A 14182-nucleotide genomic window follows, 5' to 3' on the forward strand; every position below is an offset into this window, starting at 1 on the left:
ACTATGCCTTTTAATCACTTTTTTCGAAATGCTTTACTTTTTTCGGCATATAATACTATGACTTTTTTATCAGTGTTTTCGACATACTATACTATTACTTTTTATCACATTTTTCGACATACTATACTATGACTTTTTATCACTTTTTTCGATAGACTATACTATGACTTGTTTCAACATACTATGGTATGATTTTTTTTTTTACTTGTTTTAACATACTATACTATGACTTTTTTAACATACTATATTATGACATTTTTATTTTTTGACATACTATACTATGACTTTTTTGGACTTTTCTTGGACATACTGTGCTATGACTTTTGTTAACATGCTATACTCTGGCTTTTTTAACATAGTATACTATTACTTTTTTTGGACTGTTTTTGACATGCTATACTATGACTTCTTTGTAACCCTTTTTGACATGATATACTATGACTTTTTTTAGACATTTTCTTACATACTATACTATGACTTTTTATGACTGTGTTCTACACACGATACTGTGACATTTTTGGCCTTTTGTTTTGTTATACTATATTATGACTCTTTTCAACACACTATATTATGACTTTTTTCGACATACTATTACTTTATAAACTTTTTTCGACATACCATTGCATAACTTTTTTATAACGTTTTAACAAAAAAACTATAAAATGACTTTTTAAACTTTAAAGTAATAGTATTTAACTATACTATGACTACTACTACCATTTTTTTGTCACAATTCCATTATCTTTATTGTGACCGTTATTGCCACTGTGCATCACATCCCCAACAGGCATCGTGAGACACTGCCTGCTAAGAGCCTGGGTCTGGTCGAGGTTTCTTCTTTCTTTTCCTTGCCAATCGGACTATGCCTGCTCTTTGGGGAATTTCTAGAATTGTTGTGACTTTATAAATTATAGAATGTAGTCTATTCTATCTGTAAAATGTCTTGAGATTTAAACTTTTTTCCAAATACTATACAATGACTTTTAATCACTTGTTTGAAACGCAATACTTTTTTCGACACAGAATACTATAACTTTTTTGGTACTTTTTTCGAAATACTATACTAAGACTTTTTTCCCTTTTTTTAATTTGCTATTGTATGACTTTTTTCAAACTTCTATACTATGACTTTTTATCACTTTTTTAAATATTCTATTGTATCACTTTTTTCGAAATACTATAATCTGACTTTTTTCAACATACTGTGCTATGAATCTTTTCGACATATTTCTACTGTTAGTTTAGTTGTAGCTCAGTTGTTATAGAGCTGGATTGGAAACTGGAGAATTGCCAGTTTAAATCCATGTACGGGCCGAAATACTGAACTTGGTACCTCTGGAGTACGGTCCAGCCTGTGTTTAGTAAATTTGACTCTGTACAAAAATAGTAAATAGCCCCTTGCTAGAGAAATAAAGGTGTTTCTTTTTGGACATGCTATACTATGACTTCTTTATAACTTTTTTCAACATATATAGAGAGAGATGTCATGGCTAAAATATAATAAAACTGCTAAGTATTTGTTAATTCCAGCATCTAAATATGTGAGAATTTGCTGCTTGTCTCTTTTTTATGTTAATGCAAATTATATATCTTTGTATTTTGGACTGTTGCTCGGACAGAAACATTGACGAGATATGGACAAAGCCAGCAATATTAATGTGAGACCTGGTTAGAATTTCAAAGCAAATGTGATCAGCAATTAATTAAATAAACAAACAAATAATCACTATATACAACTTTATTTTGCATTAAGTGGAACAAATAAAGAAGCCGAAATGTTCATCAAGACTCAGATAACGTTATAACGGTCTGTCCTCATTTACATTAGCGTGATTTGTCAGATAATTATTTTTGAAGCACTACTAATATATACTAATATTATATGACCTTTATTGATTCATACGAACATTTATATTTCCTTTTTTTGATAACATGCACATCTAGACTGATGTTAATATCTTTATCGGCATGATTTATAGGCAAAAAAAATAAGACGCTGCAAATAAATGAGTTCCATATTTGAACGTTGTCTAAATCACGCGAGACTTCTAAACTGGAGCATTGTGGCGACGAGAGTATACCAGTGGAGTTGTTGTCGGAGAGGGAGGAGGAACGTTCAGTGTTGATAGGACGAAAAAAAGAGTGTAAAAATAGCATTTAAGCAGGAGGATATAAGAAATTTATTATGGCGTCGGGGGACACCCTGTACATAGAAGCGGACGGGTCAGAAATGCCAGCCGAAATAGTGGAACTGCATGAAATCGAAGTAGAGACAATCGAGACAACAATTGTTGGAGACGACGGTGAACATCAGCCTATGATCGCCTTACAGCCTCTTGACACGGGTGATCCAAACTCTATTCACTCGCACCAAGAGGTGATTTTGGTGCAAACAAGAGAAGAGGTGGTGGGTGAGGATGACTCTGAACTGCACACGGATGACGGTTTTGAGGACCAAATCCTCATCCCAGTGCCCGCCGTAGAGGAGGACTATATCGAACAGACTCTCGTTACTGTCGCTGGGAGAAGCTCGTCGACGGGCCGGATGAAAAGGGCTGGAAGCGGAAAAAAAGGAGGCAAAAGGAGCTACCTGGGCGGGGGAGAAATGGGTAGAAAATGGGAACAGAAGCAGGTCCAGATAAAAACGTTGGAGGGGGAGTTTTCAGTGACTATGTGGGCATCGGGTAAGTTCAGAGTCCTGAGTGAATTCTTTCAAGCTGCCCCCTCGCTTTGTTCTCAGTGTTTGTGCCGTGTGATTGGGCCCGGTGGGGGCCTTGTCCTCCGCGAAAGTATGAACTATTTTCCAACTCGGAACCACTTAAAATCCATTTGTTATGTTTTTGTTTTTATTGGGAAGCCATGTTTTATGTGTCGATGGGCGCCGCCATATTTCCCGGTCTAATAAGTATGGCGTCCCGAAAAAATGGCGTTTATTTGGCCGACGAAGATGGCGGCGAGAGTGGGATCGAGTGCAGCTGGAGCCGCTAGGCCGCTGTGGCGCAGTTCAGTTCAACGGTAGCGGTGGTGGTGCCTTCAGGAACCCCTCATACTTCACTTCCACTGCACACTTCCGATGAAAGTGAAAAAAAATTAATACTCCACCATATTTGTTAAAAAATAACAATAATAATAACACTGGTGACAGTGATACATTTGGTTGCCATGAGTGTGTGAGTATGTTTGTTGAATATAAACCTAGACATTTAATTAGTAAATAAGTAAGTGTGGCAAGAAATATCGGGAGGGTTGTGGGTGACATGATTAAGGTTTAGCTCAAAATGGCTTTGATCAATTCTTTGCACTTGTTCTTTGGTACTGTCTTAATTGTCAACCCATTTGTTCATCACTTTCAGATGACAAGAAGGACATAGACCATGAGGAGCAAATCACTGGTGAAAATTCTCCTCCGGATTATTCTGAATACATGACAGGAAAGAAACTTCCTCCTGGAGGCATACCAGGCATTGACCTCTCAGACCCCAAACAGCTGGCAGAGTTTGCACGGTTCGTGGTCATGTTGATTTTCATGTTAAGTCAGGCTAGATGATGGCGAGCCAAATTCAGTGGGCTATTATAAAATAAATGTATTCATACAAGAGTTTTTAAGAAAAATGAGTTTGCTTCAGTAAAAGCCAGTTATATGAACATTATTAAAAACGAATAGTGTAAAAGTGTAATGCAGTTTTTTGGTTAAACCAGCGTGTGATGTGAAATATTTAACGTAGAATGGAATTAAATGACTATGTGGCGTGGCCCATTACACATAAATGCTTTACCAAGAGTTATTTTTTAAATCTTAGTGTCTTTTGCTACAAATCTTAATGTTTGTGTTTCAGGGGTGTGGATAGTTGGGAACAGTCCAATGATATGACCACTTTTATTTTTGTTGCAGAATGAAGCCAAGAAAAGTAAAAGAAGACGATGCACCCAGGACGATAGCCTGTCCACACAAAGTGAGTGCAGTGTTGATTATTACAGTATTTTATACAATACTGTGCAAAAGATTAAGGTTAACATACATGAACAGAATCAAACTCTGTACTGTATATCTTTGTTGACATTAACTTACTGAGAAAATGCATGTTTTATTACAACGGTTTAAAAAGCTGATGTGATTCAGTTGCTAAAGCTACACAGTAAAGTCAATACGTCCCAAGTGATTAGCTTTATCTGTGTTTTGTTTTTTCCGCGCTCAGGGATGTACCAAGATGTTCAGGGACAACTCAGCGATGAGAAAACACTTGCATACCCACGGGCCTCGTGTGCACGTCTGTGCAGAATGCGGCAAAGCCTTTGTTGAAAGTTCAAAACTAAAGAGGCATCAACTCGTACACACAGGAGAGAAACCTTTCCAGGTGAGTTCCTTTTTAATTCCTGCATGTCACTTTTTTTTCCCTCCTTCTGGAGATAGCTGCATTCTTTTACTTTGCTTCGATAAGAAACTTGACCCCAAAGGCTTTGTGGAAGAGCAATTATATGCAAACCTGAAATGCTATAACTTTATCTGTAAGCCAGGTTGGGACATGCAGCAGCGTTAACTCATCTCTCTCATCTCTAGTGCACATTTGAGGGCTGTGGCAAGCGGTTCTCTCTGGACTTTAACTTGCGCACACATGTGCGTATTCACACTGGAGATCGCCCGTATGTGTGCCCCTTTGATGGCTGCAACAAAAAATTTGCCCAGTCAACCAACCTGAAGTCTCACATCCTCACACATGCCAAAGCCAAAAACAACCAGTGAAACAACAATGTGATCATACAATGGAGTACTTGACATGCTTTGTTGTGAGACAAGAAGTCCCATTTGTATCATCAAGGTTTTTGAGAAATGATCTTTTCTCAAACTTTTTGATAAACTAATGGAGGGTTAAACAAGGAACTCGTGAGAACCCCGACTCCCTCAGGCCTCCTACCCTACTTTGGCGCTACCTGGATGGAACAATTTACACTTTCTTCTTGTGAAGATGTTAATTCACGGATCTGCACCTAAAATGTATTTATACCTTAACACAGCCAGGTCAAAGTCTTTGCAAGTTATGTCAAATTTGCATCAATCCTCAACAATGACCTTTTCAATTTTGTACTTTCCCCAAGTGTGCATATTGTACACTGTTTGACATAAGCTCTGTGGTAATGTAAGTAGTAAGATTGTCCCCGTAGCCATTCTTGGGTTTGTTTGTTTTATCTCTCCCTTTCATGTGAGTGTGGTTCTGGGGGGGGGTCTTTGCATATTTTCAATTTGTACAACACAATATCAGAATCATGTAGATAGTAACCATGTTTCAATAGTGATCACCAATTAAAATGTTTCCCCCTTGCACTACCAATACAAAGTGTCATTTATCCTCTTTACAAATAAAACTCAACCTAAAAAATAAACATTTAAATTATTCAGCTGTTTAGTAGCAATGTCATTTAGAGACAAATACTCAAGCTGCCCAAGCAACAGTTTTATTGAAGCTCAATCATTTCACATTTGCAGTTAATTGATAGGAGTATTGAAGTTGCTTTCTTTAGTCATTTAATAAAGCACTTATTTCCTCGTTTGGTAACATGGAGAAGAAAAAACATTTTTCAGTGCACTGCATATACATAATTGACAATTGTGTAATGTCTTAACACTTAAATTGAGCAGCTTAAAAGTGGCATCTTACAGCGGCTAAATTGTGTAACAAAGGAGCAAACGCTGTCGACTAATTATTCTTATGCTCTTATGTACAAATACATAAGAGAGGCTGTCAAAATATGTATTGGAAATTAAATGTTTAATTTGGATAACTCCTTTCAGAGATATTCTTCACTCACTTTGCCAGCTGCTCATCTCAAATGTTATCAAGTCTTTAGTTGTAACATGATTTGTTGGCAATTAATTTCCATTACATTTTCTTTTGCAAAAGCATGTGGTATATGTTTAAAAACTACAGCATCCAGATCAGCCTTCACAGGGTAATCCTGGACAATCAATCCACATTTCCAATTAAAAATCCATCATTAATAATCTCGCACAGGCAGTCTCTCACGTTAAATATGTCTGACTTGAGGATTTACGTGGTTTAAGGTTAAAAAAAAGTGCAACAAGGCGGGTGGGAAGAACTGCTGAAACACTTTTAACCCACATAGTACAGTGCATTTGGTTGATTTAACAGAGTAAACCACCACAACAAACCAAAGTAAATATCAACTTTTAAAAAGGTCCTGGTAATCTAAATGTATGTGCCAGTTTTATCTGAAATACATGAGTCCATTTTGAGAATTGCATGCCAATAGTTTATTTGTTACTAAATTAAATAATGACTTGTACCTAGCTTATCCCTGCATAGTAGTATGGCAAAATAGACACTATTACACATTTTCGCCATCTGTCTTAATACAAACAAAATGTGTCTAATTTCATGCTAAATTGCCTGATTTTGTGAAATGATTGCATCTCTTATATAGATTCTTCTGACAGCTAAACATAACACTATCAATATAAATAAGTAATTAAAATAGGCCTATGTGTACATCTAAGAACTTGAACTGGTGTGTGTATTTTTGTACATGTTATTGAATGCATAGCAACCACTTAGCCAATCTTCCAATTTCTGTGTATCTAAGATTACAGTTAACACTAATCTGCCTGTAAATGTTTTTGATTCAAAGAGAAATCTGGGTCAGTTATATTGCAGTGAACAGCAGAAACAAGCAACTGCAGTGTAGCGTGTCAAATCTCTAACCACCACTATCCCTGACCTAAAAAAAATTTAAGGAAACAGTTTTGAACCTTTTGGAGAACAAAAATATACAGATGAAAACGAATCAATCCTTGAGTGGAAACAATTGATAACAGATAAATCTCCTAAATAATGCAGTGTTTTAACCTCAAATGAACTCAATAAAACAGGCATACATTTTAAAGTGTAGACATTGTTACCCCTACTTCACCACCCTGCCTTTGGATGTGCATATATATAAATATATATATATATATATATATATATATATGGCCATGTATGTACCTGCTCTCAGAGCAGATGCCACCCTGATGGTTTCACTCATGAAGTGGGGGTTTCACTCAGCTAGCAGGACAGCCAGCAGTGCAGGGTAGTTTGGTGTCCCCCAGCCTGTAACAGGATCCCACGATGGTGCAGCACAGAAACCTTTACCCTGAACCTGTTCGTCCAGACAGCTCAGGTGACAGCCTTCAGTCACCTGGAGACAAAGATGCACAGCATTTAGGCAATGATTACAAAATATGTTGCAAAATGGTTTCCTTCTACTTTCTTTTAACATGATGTCCTAATGAATGTACAAAACCCACTGTTTCAACTCACAGTAGCAAAGTGACCAAATATCAGTCGTCTGCTGTTTTTTAATACTTAATTTGACAATACTGCAAATTAAGTTATTTAGGAGTGGAATTTAATCAAGTTCTACAATTTGGTTCCTTGGGCATACGTTATGTCATTTCACTTGTACATGCACTGAAAACGCAGTAAAAATGCTTTGCAAATACACTGAGAGGCCACTATTATGTACACCCGTATAATCTAATACAACCACTGTCTTCTTTAATGAAGTTTTATAAAGGCATCTATTCAATTATCTTCTAGACCGCATTCTATTGTTTCTATTATTCTGCCCTTCCTTTATGTAAATAGGAAGAACAAACAAAAAATCCAAGGCACCTCTTTTATATAATGTTGTCAAGTTCAACAGCTCTTTTAACTAGTACCTCAATAATAAACATAATAGAATTTACAAATTTCCAACAATGTCAACAAAACCTGAACATAAATTTGATCAAATGTACAATTTGTAAGAGCTGTGGTATTTAGAGGTGCCCTGGTAGCTCACCTGGTTGATTGTGCACCCCATGTATTAAGGCTCAGTCTTTACCGCAGCGGTCCAGGTTTGATTCCAACCCTCGGCCCTTTGCTGCATGTGATCCCCCTCTCTCCCCCCATTCCTGTGTTCAGCTATCCTATCTAATAAAATGCCAAAGAAGCCCCAAACAATAATCTAAAAAAAATTGCTGTGGCATTGAATTACAATAGGTTACAGATACAGGTGTACCAAATAAAGTGGCTACCAAGTGTATAAGAGATTGTTACATAAATCAAGTCTAAAAACAGGCTTTTAGGGGCAACTCGAAAAAAAGATTTCTGATACATATATAATAACTTGACTTACATCAAAGAGAGCTTGTCCTTTGAGCTTGTAGAGGCGAGGGTTGAGGAAGCCCAGGGCAGGCAGGCCCTTTAAGAGCCGCTGGTCATTGATGAGAGACAGCATGCCTCCAACCACAGGGGTCGACGCCTGGAAGGTAAATCAATCAAGATGTAATGAAGCAAGTGAGTGGGGTTTAGTTTTCACTTAAGAAAATCATCACCAAGTTTAAACATGTTTACCGAGGTCCCGGACACCCAGGGGACAGGTACTCTGTTGATGACCACCCAGTAGTTATCCGACAGGGCAGCAATATCCGGATAGGCCCTGCCGCTGGTATTGAAATATGACTGAGGAGGGAGGGTTGCCGTTACAGACTTCAAATACCCCTCCACTGCACTGGCCTAGAGGAACACAAATCCACAGAATTAATTACAGTGTCTGCTATAACTGAGCAATAACAGCTGATGACCTGATATTATTACCTGGTAGTCAGGCATCTTGAAGACGTTGCTGAAGCCTCCTCCACTGATGTAATCTGTGACTTCATAAGTGACCTTGAATGGGTTCTTGAATGAGGTTCCTCCTACTGTAGTCACATATGGGCTGGGAACAAGACACAGGGAATAGAGCATTGAATGTTTAGTGCTTTTCCATAATCTTTTGAAACAAGGATTGTATTAGCGTTTTTGGTAATGATTTCAAGACCTGCATCTTTGTCTTTTTCTAAACATAGTGCAGGGTATACTCTTTGTTCAATTTAAATGGAACATCTATATGCCTTTGTAGATTCCAATAACAATATAATGCATGAGACAAATGCTTTATGAGGTCCAGTTCTAAGCTAGTATCAGTATCTAGAATCATGCAGAAACTAGTTTGCTTTCAGAAATGTAGAAATGTTTTACCTTGATGCAGGAAAACTTGGTCTGAAAGAGTTTTGTTCTTTACCCAAATGTCTGCAGCCTGCACCACTGTCACCTGAGCATGGTACAAGATTTATGTAAGAGATGCTTTTTAAGATTTAAGCTCAGAGAGACTAAAGATGATGTGGCAAGTAAACATATAGTTTTGACAACTGGCAGAATTTTGAGGTTTGTTTGTACAGGTCAAAAGGTAATGTGTAAAACTTTTTTTTCCAGAGCCAACGTGCCATGGGTGTTAATTTAGAACAATACAGGTGTTTTGATGTTTCAAGTGAAATGTGATGTTGATAACAATGGAGCAAAGCCACAGTAAGTTGACACATTGCCAAAGACACCAACGGCATCTTGTTTTTGTTCATCAGCTCCTTCTCTGGACGCTGAACTAAATTACAGCTTACATTTGTTGTGTTATTGTCTGTGTCCACTAGAATTACGTTTATGACTGACCAAACAAGATGAATTAGAAACTAAACCAGATATAACTGAAAGGTCACAGTCATTGCATGTAACAGGATTGACAAAATGTGACTCTCTACTACAAGAACAAGGCAAAAAGATTAGGTTTTGCATACTTCCTCCTTACTGACCAGAAGCAAAAAGCAAAGAGATTCCCCTGACGCCAGCCTTCATAAACTCTGTGTTAATGCGCATCATGTACGCAGTAGACAGGCTATCTTCATCGTCTCCGTAGCTGATAGTGTGAACCCAGGGTAGGTCAGACATGTTGCTGAGCAAAACCATCCACTGGAGGAAAGGCTCCTGTGACTCATGACGACCTGATGACAATGAGAAAATGAGTGATTGTGTCTTTTGATAGAGCTTAAATGTGGGTGGGCCTACTGTAATAACCCAAAAAAGTACTATGCCTAATCATAGCAATGCATTTTTACTTTCTCCACCCTTACATTAAGCTGTATGGTATTTAAACCTGTTAGATACTTTTAATCAGGCCCAACCCAACACGTTAACTGTAATAAAGAGCCTGAGCCCGTTTTAAACTCAACATTTGACCCTATGTGTGGACTGTTCTGAGTCCATATTTGAAACGGTCCAGTTCCGAGTTGTTTGAACTACAGAAATCCGTTAGGCATAGCTTTCTCCCCACCCAATTTGGCTAATAACCTAATGATTTAAAAAACCCAAATGCCTGATCAAGGGCCTGGCCCAGCCCGAGGATAGTGGCTGGAAATATCAGCCCAACCCGTGGGTCGGGTCAGGTCAGGTCAAGTTTGGGCTCGGGCAGAGAATCTGAACTAACACACACACACAGACCTGGATTGGTGAAGATCCATGTGGAGATGTTTGCCCCTGTGCTCATGATGTACTCTACATCCAGACTAGCCTCCAGGCCAGCCTTTCCTTTTCCTTGAGTGCCTACAACCCGGTCCACCTGAGAGAGATGCTTGAAGCTCCTGCCATACATGCCCATAAACTCTGCCAGGTCTGCAGGGCTGTAGTACTGCTCCAAGAACTAAAATATAAAAACACTTTGCTTAGGTGAGCAAGTACAGCAAGTTGTGGTAAGAATATACTGTCTGAGCTAATGTATACATGTCTAACAGAGACACAAAACACAGTATTTTACAGTATTATTAATCAACTGACTCTGAGACAGTCACACCTGAGCTACAGCCTGGCTGTTGTTCTGAGCTGTTCCCACATCAGTTGCTGTGAGGTTATAGCGGGCCCTTAAGATGGCAGGAGTCACTCCAAGGTGCACCCCAGCCTCGGACTGCTTTCGCTTCCCGTTAGAAGAGGCTTTATTGAGGTCCTGCCCTTTAGGAGGGAGGCGGTGAAGCCCTCCAACTGTGGAAACACACCCACACACACCAAAAACGTTTTCCATCCAGTACAGATCCTAACTTAAATATACGGCAATCACAGATGACAGCTGAACATTTTACAGCTAAGGAAACCGTTCTCACCAAAGTCAAGGTGCTGGTGAACATCATCATGAACAGAGTACGGAGCTGAAGACCTCACCAGAGAATGGCCGTCCCTGATGTAGCGGTGGAACTTGCTACCTGGAAGCAGCGTCTCTGCAACCCTTAATACAAAAAACAAAAACGACCACAGCCTAAATATCTACAAATCCACTCCTAATTGATGACATATAAACAGATTCAATTCCAGGTTTTTAAGAAACCTAATGCTTTGTGTGTAAAACAGATATAACTCCAAGTAAGTTAAATTTACTCCATGACTGCTGCCAGTAAGTAAAACGTGGCCTAGATTAACGAATTTCAAAAGACTGCAGCACAAAGTTTGATTTTAACCAATAACCACAAAAAGAGGAACAGAATCATGAGATAAGAGTATGGGCTTTTTTATGGTTTGCAAACAGAGGGAACTTGAGCAATACGCTACATTCTGTGTCTAAACTGTGTTAAGAGCAAGTTAAAAGTACTGTTGAGTATGCAGAACAAATGTTGCACAAAAAAAGATATGCTTACTCTGCAGTCATCGTGCACTGTAAAAAGTCTCTAGTGCGTACAGTCAGGCAGTTTCTAATGCCATGGCTCTGCAGCCAGTGATGCACCACTTTTTGGGTGTGTTCAGACGGACGCACAAGGGAAGAGACTTCCTCCAGGGTAAGGTGTTTACCTGTGGAGGACAAAACAGACCTCTGTCACGCTGATGTACTATAAAAAGGGGTTTGCCTCAACATTTTTTTTCAAACCGTCAAGCCAGAGCATTTAACTTTATTTTCCTTATGATAAGCTGCACGGTATGAAGGACAGAATTAGAAACAAGTGACCACACAGACACCATTGAGCATCTTAGTTTACCAAGTGTTTGCTGATTTTTTTAGACCCTAAATCTGTTTGGTTACTTCAAGACTACCGGCAATTAACAGTAATAGTACTACCATATTGTGCTGAGTCAAGGTCTGACACCATTGTGAGTATTTCCTCCAGCAGGTCAGCGTTTTGCTGCTTCAGGGCGAAGGTCAGCTCCAGCTCCTCGGTTGGGTCCACCCGACCCACATGAGTCCAGTCGTCTGGTATCCTGAGAAAACAGTTTATTTCACTAAAAGGTGGCTTCAATTTACTTTTCCAACACTGTGAAACTGATTATATAGCTGCTGATCGACCTGATGACTTTGTTGGGATTCTACAGTTAACTACCTTTATTTAAACATTCAGAAACATCACAGTAATTTGACCATTTTTGACCAACCCAGTGTCAATTAATTTTCCCAAATTTGTGCAATTCTGTCCTGCAGTTTATGAGGAAATTTACACGGTTTTCAAATACTCACAAAACAGCCACAAATAAACGGAAGACATCACCCATCCAAGAAACCAAAACTTTTCAGCATGGTAAAATCTGAATCGGATTTTTGCACTTAATTTGGTGCCACACTTGGAAACAAAAAAGTCTCCAATGTATTAGTTTCCTCAAAACAACTCACATACTTGCTGCAACGATAATAATGTGCAAATCACTGGACAATTTTTCAGACAAAGAACCCCACCTCCATATAATTTTATATAGGCTAGGTAATTTTATATAGGCTAGGTTATTGCTGCACATTTGGGCTGTGAAGACTGGTCTGTGTCTATGAAAAAGTCAATAAGGCTTAACTTTCAAATTCAGCAAAAAGGGTTTAAACAAAGTGCGGGACAAACAAGATTTCTTAAAAGGACAGAGATAAGGAAATGACTCTTAAAGTGGATTTGCTCACATTACATCTTGGTCATATTCCAGATATCCACTCCAGACCAATGAACTGAATAACAAGGGGATGGAGAAGGTCACCCTGGAGAAAGGAGACACAAAATATTTCATTCCTAAATGTAGCCGAAAAAACAAGTCCTCGCTAGGGTAAGGGTGACAGAGGTAACAAAAAGTGTCAATGTCACTTTGCTTCGTGTATATTACAAGCATTTCTTAACACGCTCAATACAAACATATTAAACTGTTTGCTTACTATTCATGTACAACAAAAAGACATGTTTTTATTTAGCGTTAACTTTATGTGAATTCTTTTGCTATGTAAGCTGACAGCTAGCTAGTTATCTATCTGGGTCAGCACAACTGGTAATAACAAATAATACAAGGTGCGCCACTTTACAAGTCACGTTAAAAGGAGTTAGCGTCATCTGACTCTTTTCTTTCCAAGTTATCTCTATGAAAAATACGTAAATATGAACTTATTTAAAGCACTCACAGCGTGTTCATCGTGTCCTCGGCTGGTACAGTTGTCTAAACTCAGCTATGGGCAGACGGTTAGACTCAGGACTCACGTGACATGCTTTCACGTGATTTTGTTATTCACTTCCCTTTTTTTCCTGGTGCATTTAAGTTCATTCAGACACTGTCAGACAACTTAATTTTTTTTTGTTTAACATTTGTATGCAGTATAAAGTCAGAATCAGTCATCCCCTCTGAGGCATTTTTGGCTTTATTGGGTAAATGTGGAAGGCATAGATCGACATAGATCCACGCTGCATGTTGTGTATCTGAGTCAGATCTCTGAGCTTCCACAAACTGGTCGCTGGTTATCCGTGTGTACTTCACAGCATCAGAGGGAGTTCTACCGATTGACCGCTTACATCCACCCATCAAAAGGAAGGTTGGGGCAAATTAAATACTGGTTCTCCACTGTTGGTGGTTCCCAACCTATGTGGTCTCTGGCCTTCACTAACTGCACGGAAAGAAATATTTATAGCCTATTTACTAACATTACGTGAAGAAAATATCAAAAGAATTTTCCTATTCTTACACATTCACATTATATATAAAGTCAAGCACTTTAAATGTGTTGATTTTTTACTTTGATTTCACAAACTTTTAAGGATTTCAAGGCCTGTGGGAACCATGACAAATGTTTATTAAAATAATTTTACAAGAAACTCTTGGGACTAGGGCTTAGGGTACATACTGGAACACAGCAGCATATTAACATGTTGCATATGTTGCATATTATAAAAAATTGTAAAACAATTGCCAACTGTTGAAACATAACAGGCCACACTGTCTAAACACAAACTGTTACACATTACAGGTTATGAAGCTTCAAATCAGATCCTCAGACCATAGCGTTTGTTTCACACTGAAGATATCAAATCCAGAGTTTGTTTTAAAAAATCCAAAAACATATC

At 38.4% G+C, this 14182-nt stretch overlaps 2 protein-coding genes across 4 annotated transcripts; one reads left to right on the top strand and one right to left on the bottom strand.

Annotated features, from left to right (window-relative positions):
• Positions 1-2073: 2073 nt before the first annotated feature.
• yy1a (YY1 transcription factor a) lies at positions 2074-5327 on the top strand. The gene is made up of 5 exons (XM_034858846.1): positions 2074-2684; positions 3354-3504; positions 3893-3953; positions 4197-4355; positions 4559-5327. Exons 1-5 carry the CDS (start codon positions 2186-2188, stop codon positions 4739-4741), a joined length of 1053 nt encoding a protein of 350 aa, XP_034714737.1. The 5' UTR covers positions 2074-2185; the 3' UTR covers positions 4742-5327.
• Positions 5328-5576: 249 nt separating this feature from the next.
• On the bottom strand, positions 5577-13333 carry tpp1 (tripeptidyl peptidase I). 3 transcript variants are annotated; one of them, XM_034858818.1, is made up of 15 exons: positions 13249-13333; positions 12763-12837; positions 11944-12083; positions 11528-11678; positions 11000-11121; positions 10696-10880; positions 10347-10545; positions 9662-9850; positions 9057-9129; positions 8634-8754; positions 8391-8552; positions 8173-8298; positions 6983-7191; positions 6837-6950; positions 5577-6797 (listed from the first exon to the last, which is right to left on the bottom strand). In XM_034858818.1, exons 1-13 carry the CDS (start codon positions 13257-13259, stop codon positions 7051-7053), a joined length of 1695 nt encoding a protein of 564 aa, XP_034714709.1. In that variant the 5' UTR covers positions 13260-13333; the 3' UTR covers positions 5577-6797; positions 6837-6950; positions 6983-7050. The 3 variants fall into 3 exon arrangements, with proteins under 3 accessions (XP_034714709.1, XP_034714707.1, XP_034714708.1); XM_034858816.1 differs by having other exon boundaries at positions 5577-6953; positions 6988-7191; XM_034858817.1 differs by having other exon boundaries at positions 5577-6950.
• Between the last annotated feature and the right edge of the window lie 849 nt (positions 13334-14182).

This window comes from Etheostoma cragini, chromosome 20 (genome assembly GCF_013103735.1).
Source record: "Etheostoma cragini isolate CJK2018 chromosome 20, CSU_Ecrag_1.0, whole genome shotgun sequence".
NCBI lineage: Eukaryota > Metazoa > Chordata > Actinopteri > Perciformes > Percidae > Etheostoma > Etheostoma cragini.

Coding starts and splice junctions, on each gene's coding strand:
- yy1a (XM_034858846.1), top strand. CDS start 2,186: ATGGCGTCGGGGGACACCCTGTACATAGAAGCGGACGGGTCAGAAATG. Junction 2,685..3,353: donor AGTGACTATGTGGGCATCGG/GTAAGTTCAGAG, acceptor CATCACTTTCAG/ATGACAAGAAGGACATAGAC. Junction 4,356..4,558: donor CAGGAGAGAAACCTTTCCAG/GTGAGTTCCTTT, acceptor TCTCATCTCTAG/TGCACATTTGAGGGCTGTGG.
- tpp1 (XM_034858816.1), bottom strand. Junction 11,122..11,527: donor CAGTGCACGATGACTGCAGA/GTAAGCATATCT, acceptor TTTTGTATTAAG/GGTTGCAGAGACGCTGCTTC. Junction 8,755..9,056: donor CCAAGTTTTCCTGCATCAAG/GTAAAACATTTC, acceptor TCTTGTTCCCAG/CCCATATGTGACTACAGTAG.